General features: G+C 48.8%; 1 protein-coding gene across 2 annotated transcripts; it reads left to right on the top strand.

The window, feature by feature from the left end:
- Positions 1 to 141: 141 nt before the first annotated feature.
- Positions 142 to 14,909, top strand: DDX23 (DEAD-box helicase 23). 2 transcript variants are annotated; one of them, XM_041736236.1, is made up of 17 exons: positions 142 to 230; positions 4,871 to 5,079; positions 5,889 to 5,999; positions 6,932 to 7,025; positions 7,327 to 7,392; positions 7,907 to 8,045; positions 8,317 to 8,450; positions 8,581 to 8,693; positions 8,946 to 9,089; positions 9,194 to 9,419; positions 9,714 to 9,859; positions 10,763 to 10,940; positions 11,607 to 11,849; positions 12,269 to 12,420; positions 12,637 to 12,745; positions 13,476 to 13,650; positions 14,001 to 14,909. In XM_041736236.1, exons 2-17 carry the CDS (start codon positions 4,871 to 4,873, stop codon positions 14,222 to 14,224), a joined length of 2,463 nt encoding a protein of 820 aa, XP_041592170.1. In that variant the 5' UTR covers positions 142 to 230; the 3' UTR covers positions 14,225 to 14,909. The 2 variants fall into 2 exon arrangements, with proteins under 2 accessions (XP_041592170.1, XP_041592169.1); XM_041736235.1 differs by lacking the exon at positions 142 to 230 and adding an exon at positions 254 to 772.
- The last annotated feature ends 676 nt before the right edge of the window (positions 14,910 to 15,585 follow it).

The raw sequence follows: 15,585 nt of genomic DNA, 5'->3' as shown, positions 1-15,585 counted from the left end.
GCGGACCACATTGCCCAGCAGACCCCTCGTCCCGAGGCCGGCGCTCGCGCGGTGCATTATGGTATTCGTAGTCCTCAGGCCTTCGATGTCGGCCCGCCGTCTCGCACCAGGAACTCGCCTTCCCAGCTTGCCGCGCGCGGCCGGGGATGCAGCTCGGCGACCAGGAAACGGGAAAGATGGCGGCTGCTCGGCGACGTTGAGGCCGCGTTGGGCGGTTCAGACTCAGAGTGGTGAGTCCCGAGCGTTGGAGGCGGTCCCCAGGAGCTTGCAGAGAGGGCGAGAGTGGGGGCACGGCGGTGGCCCCTGCCTCCGGGACGAGGCGGGGAAGGACGCTTCAGGGTAGAGGCGCGAGCCCGGAGAGCTCTGGCGGGCTGGAGCGAAGGGGCGCGGGCCCCGGGGCGGAGTATTGGCTCCTGGGGACACAGGCCAGGTCCCTGGACGATGTTACGGGCCAGACCTCTGCCCATGAGCGCGGCCCCTATGATACCCTCTATCCGAGCTTATCCTTCATGTTTCGAGTAGCCCTTGCTCCAGCCAGACCGGAACTTTGGCTTTTCTCCCAGAATCAGTCATGCTTTCCCGCCTCTGCGCTTCCGTATTATTTCTTTTGCTGGGAGTGACTTTTCCGCGCCCTCAATTACACATCTTCCAATACTACCTGCACTGAAATGCTCAAGAGCCACTTCCTCCACAGATCTTTCCAAATCCCCTTTTGTAAATGAAAGGAAACTTCTTTGAATTCCTATAACACTTCATCTGAGCCTTCGTCTTGGTAAGTACCTGGTACCCTCTATTGTTCCGTAACCTTCCTTTGGACGGGATCTTCCGGATTTATTTCCTTTTGTAACTCAACAGGACACCCAGCACAGTGCCTTGCATATAGTAGATGCTTGTTAACTACCTAATTGGGTAAGAGAAAGAATCTGCCCCCCTTATCCTACAAGACCTGAGGAACCCCGCGACCGGGAGGTTTGCAAGGAAGGCTGCTGGGAAGGGATGACCCCGGCGGGCCTGCTTATCAGGCCCTTGTGAGAAGTGTAACCTATAATAAAAGTTGCCTATATTTACTGTTTCTTTTATTCTCGCTTCTCATTCTCTTCTAAACTCACGGCACTCAGGCTTCTACTTTCTCCAGGCCATCAAAACAGCTCTCGTCAAGGTCACCAACAATCTTAATTTTTTCCAAATGCAGGGGTCACTCCTCTATCTCCTAGTCTTTTTCTGCTTGGAAAAGTTGATCACTCCCCCCCACCCCCCAACACACTTTTGGCTTCTGTGATGTCACACTTACTTTTTTTCTGCTTTCTTAACAGCTTTTGCTTCTTTTTTTTTTTTTTTTTAAGATTTTTAATTTATTTATTCATGAGATTGGGGGCGGGTGGGCGGGTAGGGTAGAGACACAGGCAGAGGGAGAAGCAAGCTGCATGCAGGGAGCCCGATGTGGGACTCGATCCCAGGTCTCCAGGATCAGGCCTGGGCTGAAGGCGGCGCTAAACCGCTGAGCCACCAGGCTGCTCTGGCTCTTGCTTCTTTACAGTCTTTTTTTTCTGGTTCCTCCTTTGCCTGACCTCCAAATGTTACAGTGTTCCAGAGCTTAATCCTGGTTCTCTCCTGTTTCCTTCCTTTAACTGGACTGTCTATTCTGGTAATGTTATTTAGTGTTCCATGGCTTTGAGAAGTTATCTATATATCGATGACTCAAATTTTTGTCTCGAGGTTCTCCTGAGTTCTAGAATTGCATTTTCCAAATGAAACTTTTGATTTCCTCCTAAATCTGTTCCTTCTCCAGTTATTTCTGGTCGTTAATGACTCCGTGAACCATTAGTTTGGTCAAGCTGTAAATTTGGGACCTATTTCTGTGTCTCCTCTTTCCCTTTCTCCCTTCATCGGTAAGTCCTATTAGCTCTGTTTCCAAGTATTTCCTGAAGCTCTCTACTTCTTCCCGTCTCCGTTGCCACTTTCCTAGAACAAGCTACTGTCACCTCTTGCCTAGACTACTAAATGGCCTTCTCAGTGGTTTTGTTTCTACTCTTGCCTCACTATTCTGTATTTTCTTGCCAGTCACCAAATTCTTTAAAAGTGTAAAATTAGATCACATCACTTCCTGTTGAACACCCTTTAAGGTTCCCATTGCTGTTAGATTGAGATTCGAGTTCCTTCCCCCTGGCCTAAAACACATTTCCATGATCTGACTCTGGACTGTCTCCCTAAACTCATGTTGAATCATCTTCCCCTTGGTTCACTGTCACTAAACCACACAATTCATGTTTTTAAGGCAAACATCTTGAGCTAGTTCTTGCCCCAGTGTCTTAATACTTGCTGTCTCTTCTACCCAACAAGATCTTTTCCCTAATCTTCACAGTCTCTTTTCCATCATTCAAATCTCAGCTTACACGTCATCTAAAAAATTCTTTCCTGAGCCCTCTCTCATTCCTACTTTGCCCCATCATATCCACCCTGTTTTGTTCTGCTTATTAGCTGTCATTACTATTTGAAATTCTCTGATTCTGCTTGTTATCTGCTTCATTGGAATTTAAGCGTTATGAGATTAGAGATTATTTACTGCCATATCTCCAGTACGTAAAACAGTTTCTGCTGCCTACCAGGTGCTCAGTGAATATTTGTTGGAAGAGTGAGTGATGTCCAGGATGCTTTATAGAGAAGAGACCTTTCTCCTGGATTGTTTTCTTAGGGTTCTAAGTAGAAGAGATATAAGTATAATTGCATGATGTACTGCTCTAGAACACTCAGTCGTTTCTCAGACAATTGTGAAACAAAATGGGTTGTCTTCACCTTTTGAAAGTACTACTTGTTCATTTTTCTCTTCTTTATACGTTATCCTTTCTTAAAGGTATATGGCAGGAAATTAAATGAGGAAGGGAGATTGTAAGCAAAAGCCTAGGGAGCTGATATTCCAACTGAACCGCTAGAAGATAAAATAAGTTCTGAGAAATGTATCCTGAAAAAAAAAAAAGAAATGTATCCTGAGTCTTAGGGATGGTGGTGATGGTGATGAAGTAGAGGGAGATTCAGACTTGGTGTCATTTTGGCTCCTGGCTGAAGTGGATTTTGTAGTCTGAAGGACAAGTGACAGTGGGACATGATGTTCAGTGTCCCCCCCGGCAGGAGGGGAATGGAACAAATTCCTGCTGAAATCTTTCATGGGACGGGGTAATGGTCAAGGCTGTGAGAATCTGCATAGACTGTCAGGATGTTTGTGACCTTTAGTTTTTGGTACCTTTTTTTCTTTCTATTCTGAAATAAAGATTCACAGTAAGTTGAAAAAAAAAAATGCATACCCTTCACAAAGTTTTCCTTTTGCGTAATGAGAAGTACATTTCTCATTAATCTGGGTGAAAGTAAGTTTGTATTTTCATTTAAATTTAGGTATTCTTTGAGGTGCTGATGATAACCCCAAATCTCAAAGCTAAACTCTTTTTTTTTCCTCTTTTGAGCTTTCTTTATGAGCTCAAGAGAACTTACCTCCCTTAGTCGTGTATGTGTTGACATCCCAGTGGGCTGGCAGACCGACTAGATTCCTAAAGCAAAGACTAGACTCTAAAAACAAAATGGAAAAAAAAATAATAATAATTAAAAAAAATAAAATAAAATAAAATAAAATAAAATAAAAACAAAATGGGATGCTTCTAGAGGTAGCTGTTCATTCACTAGCATTTCTTTTAATGCTCTTGCCGTCTAATTATAAAAATAAGATATATTCATTGTATATTTATTTTTTTATTTTTTTTATTTTTATTTTTTTTATGATAGTCACAGAGAGAGAGGCAGAGACATAGGCAGAGGGAGAAGCAGGCTCCATGCACCGGGAGCCCGACGTGGGATTCGATCCCCGGTCTCCAGGATCATGCCCTGGGCCAAAGGCAGGCGCTAAACCGCTGTGCCACCCAGGGATCCCGTATATTTATATTTAATTTTTTTTAAAGATTTTGGTTATTTACTTGACAGCACGAGAGATCACAAGCAGGAGGAGCAGCAGGAGTAGCGGCAGAGGTAGAAGCAGGCTCCCCTCTGAGCAGGGAGCCCAGTGGGGGCTCAAACCCAGGACCTGGGACAATGACCTGAGCCGAAGGCAGACACTTAATCAACTGAGCCCCAGTATACCTTTAAAAATGAATATATAGGGGGATGCCTGGGTGGTGCAGTCTGTTAAGCATCTGATTCTTGCTTTCAGTTCAGGTCCTGATATCAGAGTTGTGAGATCGAGCCTTACATCGGGCTCCCTGCTGAGCACAAAGTTTGCTGAAGTTTCTTCCTCTCCTTCTCCCTTTGCCCTTCCCCCCACGCTGGCATGTGCATACTCTCGCTCTTTCAAATAAATAAATCTTTAAGAAGAAAACCAGACATGAATATATTCAAAAAGGAATCACAGAAGGACAGTGTAGTATAATGAATGAGTCTCTGAAGCCAGACCACCTAGCACTCTGTCACTTACCACCTGTGTGTCCTCAGGCAAGTTACTTTATATACCTGAGCTTCCATTTCCTCATCTATTAAGTAGGCATTCTAGTATATCTACCTCATAGGGTTGTTTTGAGATTAATCAGATTATATATAAACATTATATAGATCATACATGGGGCGTCTGGGTGGCTCAGTCAGTTAATCTATAGCCTTTGGCTCAGATCGTGATCCCAGGGTCCTGGGATCAAGCCCAATATGAGCTCCATATGAGCCCACATCAGGCTTCCTGCTCAGCGGGGAGTCTGCTTCTCCCTCTGCTCCTTCCCTCTGCTCATGCTCTCGCTCTCTCTCTCTCTCAAATAAAATCTTAAAAAAAAAAAAAAGATTATACATACACAGTTTAGAATAGTACCTAGTACATAGTAAGTATTCCTCTTATCCATGACAGATGGCAGGAGAGCTGGCTGACAAAAAGGACCGGGATGCATCACCTTCCAAGGAGGAAAGGAAGCGATCTCGGACTCCTGAGAGAGAGCGAGATAGAGACCGGGACCGGAAGTCTTCCCCATCTAAAGACAGGAAGCGGCATCGTTCAAGGGATAGGCGTCGAGGAGGCAGCCGTTCTCGCTCCCGTTCCCGTTCCAAGTCTACGGAAAGGTAAAGTAACTTTGTATGTCTTATATGGGAAGGGAGAGTACATTTCAAACATCTTCATTCTTGGTTCTTCTGATGCCTCCAGGATTAGGATGTTAGTTAGGATGTTTCATATTTCTCTACCTCTAGTGATCTAGTAGCTCTTAAAAGTTAAGAGGGAGGGGCTCCTGGTTGGCCCAGTGGTTGAGTGTCTGCCTTTGGTTTAGATCATGGGTGCTGCATTGGGCTTCTCGCAGGGAGCCCACTTCTCTCTCTACCTGTGTCTCTGCCTCTCTCTGGGTGTCTCTCATGAATAAATAAAATCTTTAAAAAAATGGTAAGAGGGGGATCCCTGGGTGGCGCAACGGTTTGGCGCCTGCCTTTGGCCCAGGGCGCGATCCCGGAGACCCGGGATCGAATCCCACATAGGGCTCCCGGTGCATGGAGCCTGCTTCTCCCTCTGCCTGTGTCTCTGCCTCTCTCTCTCTCTCTCTCTCTCTCTCTCTCTCTCTCTCTCTCTCTGTGACTATCATAAATAAATAAAAATTTAAAAAAAAAATGGTAAGAGGAAACTTGTAAGATGAAGGTCCAGGTGGTCGAGGAAGATTGTTCCTCTCTTCACATGGTTGATGGCCTATCGTTACCATTAATGCTTAGCAGTACAACCCTGATCTAGAAGACTTTCTTCGAATTCCCTCATAGCTTCTCCTGGACACACCCCAATTTGTAAAATATTACTTTGTGTAGGAAAGAGCATGAGAACCTCTTTAGGGCTGCAGTGAAGCTGGATACTTTTAAAATAACACATGATTTCTTAAACTTGCTGTCTTTAGAGAGCGAAGGCATAAAGAACGAGAACGGGATAAGGAGCGTGATCGGAATAAGAAGGACCGAGACCGGGACAAGGATGGGCATAGACGGGACAAGGACCGTAAACGATCCAGGTACCTGAGGGAATGGGAGTAGGCTTTAGGAGAATGCTCCCATCTCTTCCTCTCTGCCTTGGAGCTGGCTCAGTGTCATAGGAAAGAAAGTTCTTAGTGACTCCTACCGGTAGTGATAACAGCTGGCTTTTTTAGAAGGCATGTATCCTTCAATGCTATAACCAGTTACTGAAGTCACAACTATTTGAGGGTCACCTTGTTCTTAAAGGTTAGAAATTAGTTGAAGAGGCTTACCAGCCTACGAAACATTCTCTTAGCTCCATTGGACCATTCATTCAGGTTTCTATACAAGATAGACAGCATATATTTGTTAGGATAGCATAATGCCCCAATACCTTGATCTGTTTCCCTTGGAAACTTTGTATGCAAAGTTTTTATTAGGCTCTGAGTGCGTAAGTTAGAATTCAGGGCAAAGGACACAATTCCCATAACAAATACAGGGGCTTGTTGAAGATCTCTTGTAGATTGGGCTTGTAGCAGTGTGGGGGAAGGATCTCTGGGACTGGTAGGAAGGGAGCATGGGGAGGGAACCTACAGAGTAGTATTGGGGAAGGGTGGATGGTTGGAGGGGACCTTGTAGACTAAATTTATTGTGTATTATATATAAAGTTGAGCAAGATTTTTTTTTTCAATGTGTATGTGCTATCTGGAAGAGAGATTTTTGCCCTCAGTAGTGAAGACCCACTTGTGAGAAGAGATTAGTCTTGGAAAAGGAGATTCAGTAGAATGGGGCCAAGCAAGGCCATCATTAGATTTCAGAGCAGACAGAGTGACCATGCCTGCAAAGGGAGCTTCAGGGCATGATGGGTGGCCATGGGCCAGTCTTGTTGAGTCATGGAAAAACTTCATCCTCTTTGGGGCTCAGCCTGACCCTCTTCAAGGAGCGGGGGTAAGACAGTGATATGGACATCTCCTGTTCCTTTTCTTTAAAGTTTATCTCCTGGGCGAGGAAAAGATTTTAAATCTCGGAAAGACAGAGACTCTAAGAAGGATGAAGATGATGAACATGGCGATAAGAAGCCTAAGGTAATGGGCAGCCCTGGGTGGCGCAGCGGTTTAATGCCGTCTTCGGCCCAGGGTGTGATCCTGGAGACCCAGGATCAAGTCCCACGTCGGGCTCGCTGTGTAGAGCCTGCTTCTCCTTCTGCCTGTGTCTCTGCTTCTCTCTCTCTCTCTCTCTCTCTCTGTCTCATGAATAAATAAAAAAAATCTTTTAAAAAAAGAAAATCCTAAGGTAAAGGAGAGGAAAGATTTCTCTCATCTTCCTCTTCAGTTTGTTCTCCATTACTGATCCTTTATGTACTGAAGTCCTGTGTTTCATCTTCAGGCTCAGCCGTTATCCCTGGAAGAACTTCTGGCCAAGAAAAAGGCTGAGGAAGAAGCTGAGGCAAAGGTGAGAATGTGGAGGTCTCTGTTAGTTGGCAGAGCTGCTAAAGCATCACAGACTGAGGCACATAAACAGTTCCGGAGGCTAGAAGCTGAGATCATGGTATCCGTAGGGTTGTTTCTTTGAGGCCTCTCTCCTTGGCTTGTGGGTGGGTGTCTTCTCTGCCCTCACATGATCTTCCCTCCGTGTGGGCGTGCCCCCAGTGTCTCTGTCCACTTAGGAGGACACCTGTCACATTGGTTTAGTGTCCACCCGAAGAGCCTCATTTTACCTTAAGCACTTCTAAAAGGTTCTGTCTCCAAATATAGTAATATTCTAAGGTCCTAGGGGTTAGGGTTTTGACATACAAATTTTGAAGGGGACAGTTCAGGCCATAGTGGGGCCCTAGACCTATGTGTGTTTTCCGTGACAGGTGTAATGCCTGAGCAGATATTGTTGGGCTCCCTGCCAATTCCGCAACAGTGGTGCGATTATACCCTGCTCCTGTGTCCTTTGTTTACAGTTCCAATCTATTTTGTAGCCCAAGTTCCTCTCCAAAGCAGAACGAGAGGCTGAAGCCCTAAAGCGACGGCAGCAGGAGGTGGAGGAGCGGCAGAGGATGCTCGAAGAAGAGCGGAAGAAAAGGAAACAATTCCAAGACTTGGGCAGGAAAATGTTGGGTTCGTTTTCCTCCCCGTGTAGCCCTTGGATGGGTTAGGAGAGGGTGGGAGGGGACTGTCACTCTTGAGAGCCAGAAATCAGTTTGCTCTGGAGTTTGGAAAAGGGAGGGATGTGGGAGTTGATGAGAAAAAGACCTTTGTGTCAGGTCTCCATTTCCCTTGTATTGTAAATCTCCCACTTCTCGTTTGGTGTCTGTTGTCTGGATCCTCTCCATGTCCTCTCTTTTCTTGCACTGAGCTCTTCCGCAGCTTTGCTTTCCTTGATCTGCAGAAGACCCTCAGGAACGGGAGCGTCGGGAACGCAGGGAGAGGATGGAGCGGGAAACCAATGGAAATGAGGATGAGGAAGGGCGGCAGAAGATCCGGGAGGAGAAGGATAAGAGCAAGGAACTGCATGCCATCAAGGTGCGGGCTTTGCTTCGGTATTCACTTCCCGCGCCACGCACACAGAAACTTGGTCTCGTTATTTGGCCATTCTGCTCTCTGCATGTGAGGTCGGGGTGGGCCTCCAGCTTTGCCTTCTGTCCCTGGGCAGGAGCGTTACCTGGGCGGCATCAAGAAGCGGCGCCGAACGAGGCATCTCAATGACCGCAAGTTTGTCTTCGAGTGGGATGCATCCGAGGACACATCCATCGACTACAACCCCCTGTGAGTGGCTTTGGGGCCTGAGCGCTAAGTCTTTTACACTAGGCAGTTCCCGGAGAGAACTAACTGGTAACCACAGAAAGAGAAGTGAGATTCTGGGACGGGGACAATGGTAGGCACGTAGCTGGCCAGCTCTACAGGCGAGGGAAGACTGGCTGGAAAGGTGTTCGTATCGGCACCTGTCAGTAGTCCGCCCTTCCCTCCTGCTGCCCCAACAGCTTCTCTCTTTTTTTTCTTCCTCTGTCTCAATCTCAGATACAAAGAACGACACCAGGTGCAGTTGTTGGGGCGAGGCTTCATTGCAGGCATTGACCTGAAGCAGCAGAAACGAGAGCAGTCTCGTTTCTATGGAGACCTAATGGAGAAGAGGCGGACACTGGAAGAAAAGGAGCAGGAGGAGTGAGTGGGAGGGCTAGGGGCGGTTGGGCAGAGCCCAGAGCCTACAAAAAGGAGCTGGATCCCACTTGCTCCTGATCCCACTTGCTCCTCACGTCCTGCTCCAGGGCCAGACTCCGCAAGCTCCGTAAGAAGGAAGCAAAGCAGCGCTGGGATGATCGGCACTGGTCCCAGAAGAAGTTAGATGAGATGACGGACAGGGACTGGCGGATCTTCAGAGAGGACTACAGCATCACCACCAAAGGTGGCAAGATCCCCAATCCCATCCGGTCCTGGAAAGACTCTTCTCTGCCCCCGCACATCTTGGAGGTCATCGATAAGTGTGGCTATAAGGTAAAGAGAGGCAGACTGGCCCAGAAGATCTGACTTGTTCCTATATTCTAGGGGAATCATACTTACTTTGGGAACAGGAAGCTCTGTTCCTTTGTTCCTCTGTTTCGTACCTTCTCTGCCGGGGAGCACTAACGTGATGCTGTCACTTTCTGGTGGGAGTATTAGCCTTTGTTGACTGTGTTTCCTTGCTGTGAACTGGTGTCCTCCTGTGCTGGCACATGTGCCCACTCTGTCAGCAGTAGCTTGGGTAGCAGAACTCCATCTGTACCTATTACTCCCTCTGGGTCACTGCAGGAACCAACACCTATCCAGCGTCAGGCAATCCCCATTGGGCTACAGAATCGCGACATCATTGGTGTAGCTGAGACTGGCAGCGGCAAGACAGCGGCCTTCCTCATCCCACTGCTGGTCTGGATCACCACTCTCCCCAAAATCGACAGGTGAGGTCAGCTGGCACCAGCTGGAGTAGATTTGGCTAGGTGGGAAAGGTCACAGTGGCAAATAAGCATTTGGTTTTCTTTTCTTTTCTTTTCTTTTCTTTTCTTTTCTTTTCTTTTCTTTTCTTTTTTTCTTTTCTTTTCTTTTCTTTTCTTTCTCTTTCTTTTCTTTCTTTTCTTTCTTTCTTTTTTCTTTCTTTCTTTCTTTCTTTCTTTCTTCTTTCTTTCTTTCTTTCTTTTCTTTCTTTTCTTTCTTTTTCTTTCTTTCTTTCTTTCTTTCTTTCTTTCTTTCTTTCTTTCTTTCTTTCTTTCTTTCTTTCTTTCTTTCTTTCCTTTCTTTCCTTTCTTTCTTTTTTTAAATGAGTTTTATCTACCTCTGTATTTATTTATTTTAAGTAGGCTCCATGTCCAGCATGGAGCCCAGCATAGGGCTTGAACTCACAACTCTGAGATCAAGACCTGAGGTGAAATCAAGAGTTAGATGCTTAACCGAGTGAGCCACCCAGATGCCCCTATTTTTAAGTAATCTCTACACTCAGCGTGGGGCTTGAGCTCACAACTCCACAGTATGGAGTCACATGCTCTTCCAACTGAGCCAGCCTGGTGCCCCCATTTGTTTTGCTTTTTAAGTTATAATCAGAATCCCGGTTCTTTAGTCTGGGTCAGATATTAGGGAATAATTAGATCATGGTATCAAAGAAGTGTGTGATTTGGTTGGCAAGGACCACTCCCTGAAGAACATGGCTGTCCTGGAGTCTGTGACTTTTTAGTGAGATCTTTGCTTCCTTTTCCCACCACCTTCCCCATCTCCATAGCTACCCTTAAGAGTTGACTTTGTCTTGCTCCTGTTTGTGGTTGGATGAGAACCAAAGCTCATGGAACTATGGGATGCCCCATTTACCACAGGATCGAAGAGTCAGACCAGGGCCCTTACGCCATCATTCTGGCCCCCACTCGTGAGTTGGCTCAGCAGATTGAGGAAGAGACCATCAAGTTTGGGAAGCCACTGGGCATCCGCACTGTGGCCGTCATTGGCGGCATCTCCAGAGAAGACCAGGGCTTCAGGCTGCGCATGGGCTGTGAGGTTCGTTCACCTAGCCGGCAGCCAGCCTGCTGTGTGAGGGCTCTGACTTTGGGGGCTGTGTTTCTAGTTTCTGCCACGGATGGGCAGTGTAATGAAGAAAAGGACTGGCTTATATGTATGTGCTGTTACTTAGAACTTATGCACAGATAGGTAACGTGCACATTAATTCTACCAGCGACCGTATGAGAATAGGTAGGTTACCTCCATCGTACAGATGAGGCTGAGGCTCAGGTCACAGCTGGCGAGAAGAGCTGAGATCCATATCCAAAGCCTGCCAGATCATGCCTTCTCAGGGTGAGGGAAAGATAACTTTTTATAAGAATTCTGATGCCGGAATTGAGTCTTTCTGGTGTAATCCCTTTATGTAACCTTCTCTGTAGTTGCCCTTGGTTCCTCTTCTGTGTAAGAAAGTTCCTTCTGATTTTGCTCTTCTGTTTAACCTTCTGGACCTTACTCAGAAAACCTATTTATCCCTAAAAAAATCCAAGGTAACAACTAGGGATTTCATGCCAGTTCTTATGAACCTTTGCTGCCAATCCTAACTGGAGGTTGGGGTCCAAGTTCCTTAGCGTTGGAGGACTGTTGTCCCAGGGGATGGATAGTTCACAGGAGGGAGGAGAAAGAGATACATGCTAGGGCTGCATGTGTTTCCACTGTGTCCTCCAGATTGTCATCGCTACCCCAGGACGTTTGATTGATGTGCTGGAGAACCGTTACCTTGTACTGAGCCGCTGTACCTATGTGGTTCTGGATGAGGCAGATAGGATGATTGACATGGGCTTTGAGCCAGATGTCCAGAAGATCCTGGAGCACATGCCTGTCAGCAACCAGAAGCCAGACACAGATGAGGCTGAGGACCCTGAGAAGATGTTGGCCAACTTTGAGTCGGGAAAACATAAGTACCGCCAAGTAAGGCTGCTTCCCTAGGCTGGGAAATGGGGGCGAGTTGCCAAAACTGCTCTGAGGCCCTTCTTGCCCTGGATGGGCCCAGAGTACATTTACCAGCATGTCAGTCCTCCGACAGTCCTAGCTGTGTAGCCATGGGCTGTGCCCTAGAAAATCATTCCAAGGCATTATGCTGCTCCTTACCATGGGTGCCAGCAGATGCTCTCAGCCCTTCCTGTCATCATAGGATGTAAAGGACCTTGGTGAACAGGTACTGAGGAAAGAAGGGGGAAGGCAGAGGACACTGTTTGCTACGGTGGGGTTGTCAAAGCCTATTCAATGGCTCGCTGTAGGTTCTTTAGCCCAGGCTACGCTGCCTGTGCTAATGGGGGATATGTGGTGGTGTCCACCGGGGCCCAGGGCTGAGCTTCCTGTTTTCATAGACCGTCATGTTCACGGCCACCATGCCCCCGGCGGTGGAGCGTCTGGCCCGGAGCTATCTTCGGCGACCGGCTGTGGTGTACATTGGCTCTGCGGGCAAGCCCCACGAACGTGTGGAACAGAAGGTCTTCCTCATGTCAGAGTCAGAAAAGAGGTACGGGGGCAGCTGAACCAGGAAAAATGTGACGGAGAAGGAGCTTTTTTCAGTACGGGGGATGGAGGGTAAATGTTCTGTCGTGTTGGAGAACGGCTGTTTTCTTGTTCGGGGTGCCATGGGCTTGAAGGTCCTGGAATTGGTGTTGGTGGATCCGGGTGGGCATCCCACTCAGAGGTACGCCTCTAATGTTTCTCCTCTTACTCTTCTCCCCAGGAAAAAGTTGCTGGCAATCTTGGAACAAGGCTTTGATCCACCCATTATCATTTTTGTCAACCAGAAGAAAGGCTGTGATGTTTTGGCTAAATCCCTGGAGAAGATGGGGGTGTGTCTGGCAGGGGAGAACCAAATCTGCTCTCTTTGGTGGGGCATTCTGAAGATAGAGGGGCCCTCGAAGCCTCTTCCTTTCAGTTCTGTCCCACTCTTTGACCTCTTTAATATTCAAGTCAGGGCCAGAGGGAAAAGGGCAGTTTGATGGGGATGAGGGATGGGGTCTGTTGCTGTGATTCCCTGTCCGGACCAGCAGTGCCAGTCAGAGCTGTCTTGGGTCTTCCTCCAACGGGGCTGAGCCAGGGACAGGTTTTGAGCCACACATCCTGAGGCTGTGGAATAGTGGATCAAAGTTCTTTGTGTTGATCTGAGTTTGGGAAAGGGCGTGGCATGGTCAGGAGGGAGATGTGGGTGATCGGTGTCCTTTACTCCTGCCGCTGGTGTCTGAAGGGAAGGGTGTGTCCTCTTAAGTGTCTTGGTCCCCGCTTGCCACCCTCAGCCTCATTCTCTCTTTGATAACTGCCCATCTCTCTGGCTCCACCTCCACCCACCCCACAAGCTGCTTTACCTTTGAACTGTCTGCTCCTGTCACCCCACACCCCGCCGTCCCCCGTCCCTTCCCCCAGCCTGCCTATCCTCTTGCTTTCCGTTGCCCTCATTTTCTCTTCTTCCTTCCCCTTCTACCCTTCTGCTCTGCAACCCTCCCTCTGTGTCTTTACTCCCTTAACTTCTGTGTCTTTCTGTGAGCCCTCTGCTCTTTCCTCACCTCCCCCTTCTTCCAACAGTACAACGCTTGCACACTGCACGGTGGAAAAGGCCAGGAGCAGCGAGAGTTTGCACTGTCCAACCTCAAGGCCGGGGCCAAGGATATTTTGGTGGCTACGGACGTGGCAGGTCGTGGTATTGACATCCAAGATGTGTCTATGGTTGTCAACTATGATATGGCCAAAAACATTGAAGGTCAGTGCAGGGGAAGCAGCTTCCATCCGGGTAAAGGGAGGCTACTTGTCGGGTGCTCACTCCTCACAGCTCCGAGCCTGGGATTGCTTGTTCCAGTGAGACAAGCTCTGCTCTCTAGCTCTCATGGGTTTGTTGTCCCAGTACCTGGGACAGGTCTGTCCTGGAGGCGGGGGGGCTGCTCTCAGCCTGGGTGTGGTGGGACAAGTGCCGTCGGTGGTGGGGAGAGCACTGTGGGTGCTGCAGGGTCCGGTGGCACAAGTGCTATCAACCCCGGGGTGGTGTGGGGTGGGTGGGGGATGCCTTTAGAAGGGAGGCCTGGTAGCCTCAGTGGCATTCCTCCCCCTCCCCAGATTACATCCACCGCATTGGCCGCACGGGCCGAGCCGGCAAGAGTGGTGTGGCCATCACCTTCCTCACCAAAGAGGATTCTGCTGTGTTCTATGAGCTGAAGCAAGCCATCCTGGAGAGCCCAGTGTCCTCCTGCCCCCCAGAGCTAGCCAACCACCCAGATGCCCAGCACAAGCCAGGCACCATCCTCACCAAGAAGCGCCGGGAAGAAACTATCTTTGCTTGACACAGCACTCTTCCCATCAGTTTAAGGGCATGTGCTGAAGCCCGTTCTTCAGGACCCTCACATCTCTCTTTCCAGGTCCTCACTCTTTCGGGGCCTTAGGAAACAATCAGATACCTTGGCCCACACCCTCAGGTCTGAAGGCCTGAGCATGGGGCAGCAGAAAGAGAGGAAACTGCTGGAGGGGCAGGGAGAACGAAGCAGCACAGGTTCTGGCCCAGCTCTGCCCCTCCTGAGGGCCTTGGGATTACATTGGACCATCAGCTCTTGCCAGTCATGGGAGCCGCCAGGTGGCATTGCCTCACAGATTTGAACAGAAACCTGGCTGCCAGGCTGGTACGGACCTGACTGCAGAAGTGGAAGCAGTGTCGTTGCCCTCGGTGACCCCGGGGTGGGGGGGCATCTGGCACCGTGAGCGTTAGGAACCTCGGACTATGTCATTTCGACAGCTCTTTGTCCTTTCGGATTATAAAAAAACAAGTTGAGAGCCTTGTTTAGAGCTTGCACGGCCCTTGTGCCAGGGGGTGCTGTGCACTCTAGGCATCCCTCACCCAGGGAATTTTTTTAGTAGATGTGGGGACAGGGTGAGCTGGCTGTGCCCATCTTGAAGTCACTGAGTGAAATTTCTGTTTTTTATTCTCTGAGAAGATGAGTTTGTATGTTCTGCGAATAAACACATGAAGATGAAGGCCGTGTTGAATTCTGGCTACACTCCATCTCCCAGGTTCTCCCCGCTGCCACAGGAGATAGGAGGACGGCCCTTGCCTCGGCGGGTTGACTTGGGAGATGAAAGAAAACCAAGTCCAGGAAAGAGCCTAGGGCCTCAGTTGATGGTCTGAATCAATAGGAGGCCACTTGAGGGCAGATGGAAAAGCCACTGGCCACAGGATCAGAATGCACCCTCCCTGCCTGCCCTAGCCTCACCTAACTTGTAGCTCTGCCTGCCGGGGCACCCTCTCTTTGCACACGGGTGGGAATGGAGAGCAGCCGTGAAACCGGCACGTGAGGCAACGGTGGAGCCCGCTGGAGTGTGCTGGATGCCCAGACCTCGGTACCTTTGCTTGTGGCTCCCTGATGGCTCAGCCCACTGCTCACGGGAGGGGCAGAGCTGGGGACTGGGAGCTTTAAGGAGTGGTGAGCTGGGGCCCACTGAGCTCAGTTGTGGGGAGAAGGCCGCAGAGCCGGCAAGTACATGGAGTTCAAGTTACAAGAACTCTTGGGCAGACTCCTGGGCTTTTTTGTCCCGAGGCAGGGACAGTGTAAGGCTGTACCTCAGCCTTTTCCTCCCCACCTTCAGAGCAGGTCCTTTCTGAGATGTTGTCTTCCGGCACCTGGGTAGGAGGAAGCACCTGGGAGCATAGTGC

Source organism: Vulpes lagopus, chromosome 21 (assembly GCF_018345385.1).
Source record: "Vulpes lagopus strain Blue_001 chromosome 21, ASM1834538v1, whole genome shotgun sequence".
Classification (NCBI taxonomy): Eukaryota; Metazoa; Chordata; class Mammalia; order Carnivora; family Canidae; genus Vulpes; species Vulpes lagopus.
Note: the sequence above shows the minus strand (reverse complement) of the source record. Positions and strands in the feature narration are given on the sequence as shown.

Excerpts from the sequence above, each read along its gene's own strand:
- DDX23 (XM_041736236.1), top strand. The coding sequence starts at position 4,871 with ATGGCAGGAGAGCTGGCTGACAAAAAGGACCGGGATGCATCACCTTCC. Across the intron at positions 12,421-12,636 it reads ATGTCAGAGTCAGAAAAGAG|GAAAAAGTTGCTGGCAATCT; the intron begins GTACGGGGGCAG and ends TCTTCTCCCCAG. Across the intron at positions 13,651-14,000 it reads TATGGCCAAAAACATTGAAG|ATTACATCCACCGCATTGGC; the intron begins GTCAGTGCAGGG and ends CCCCCTCCCCAG.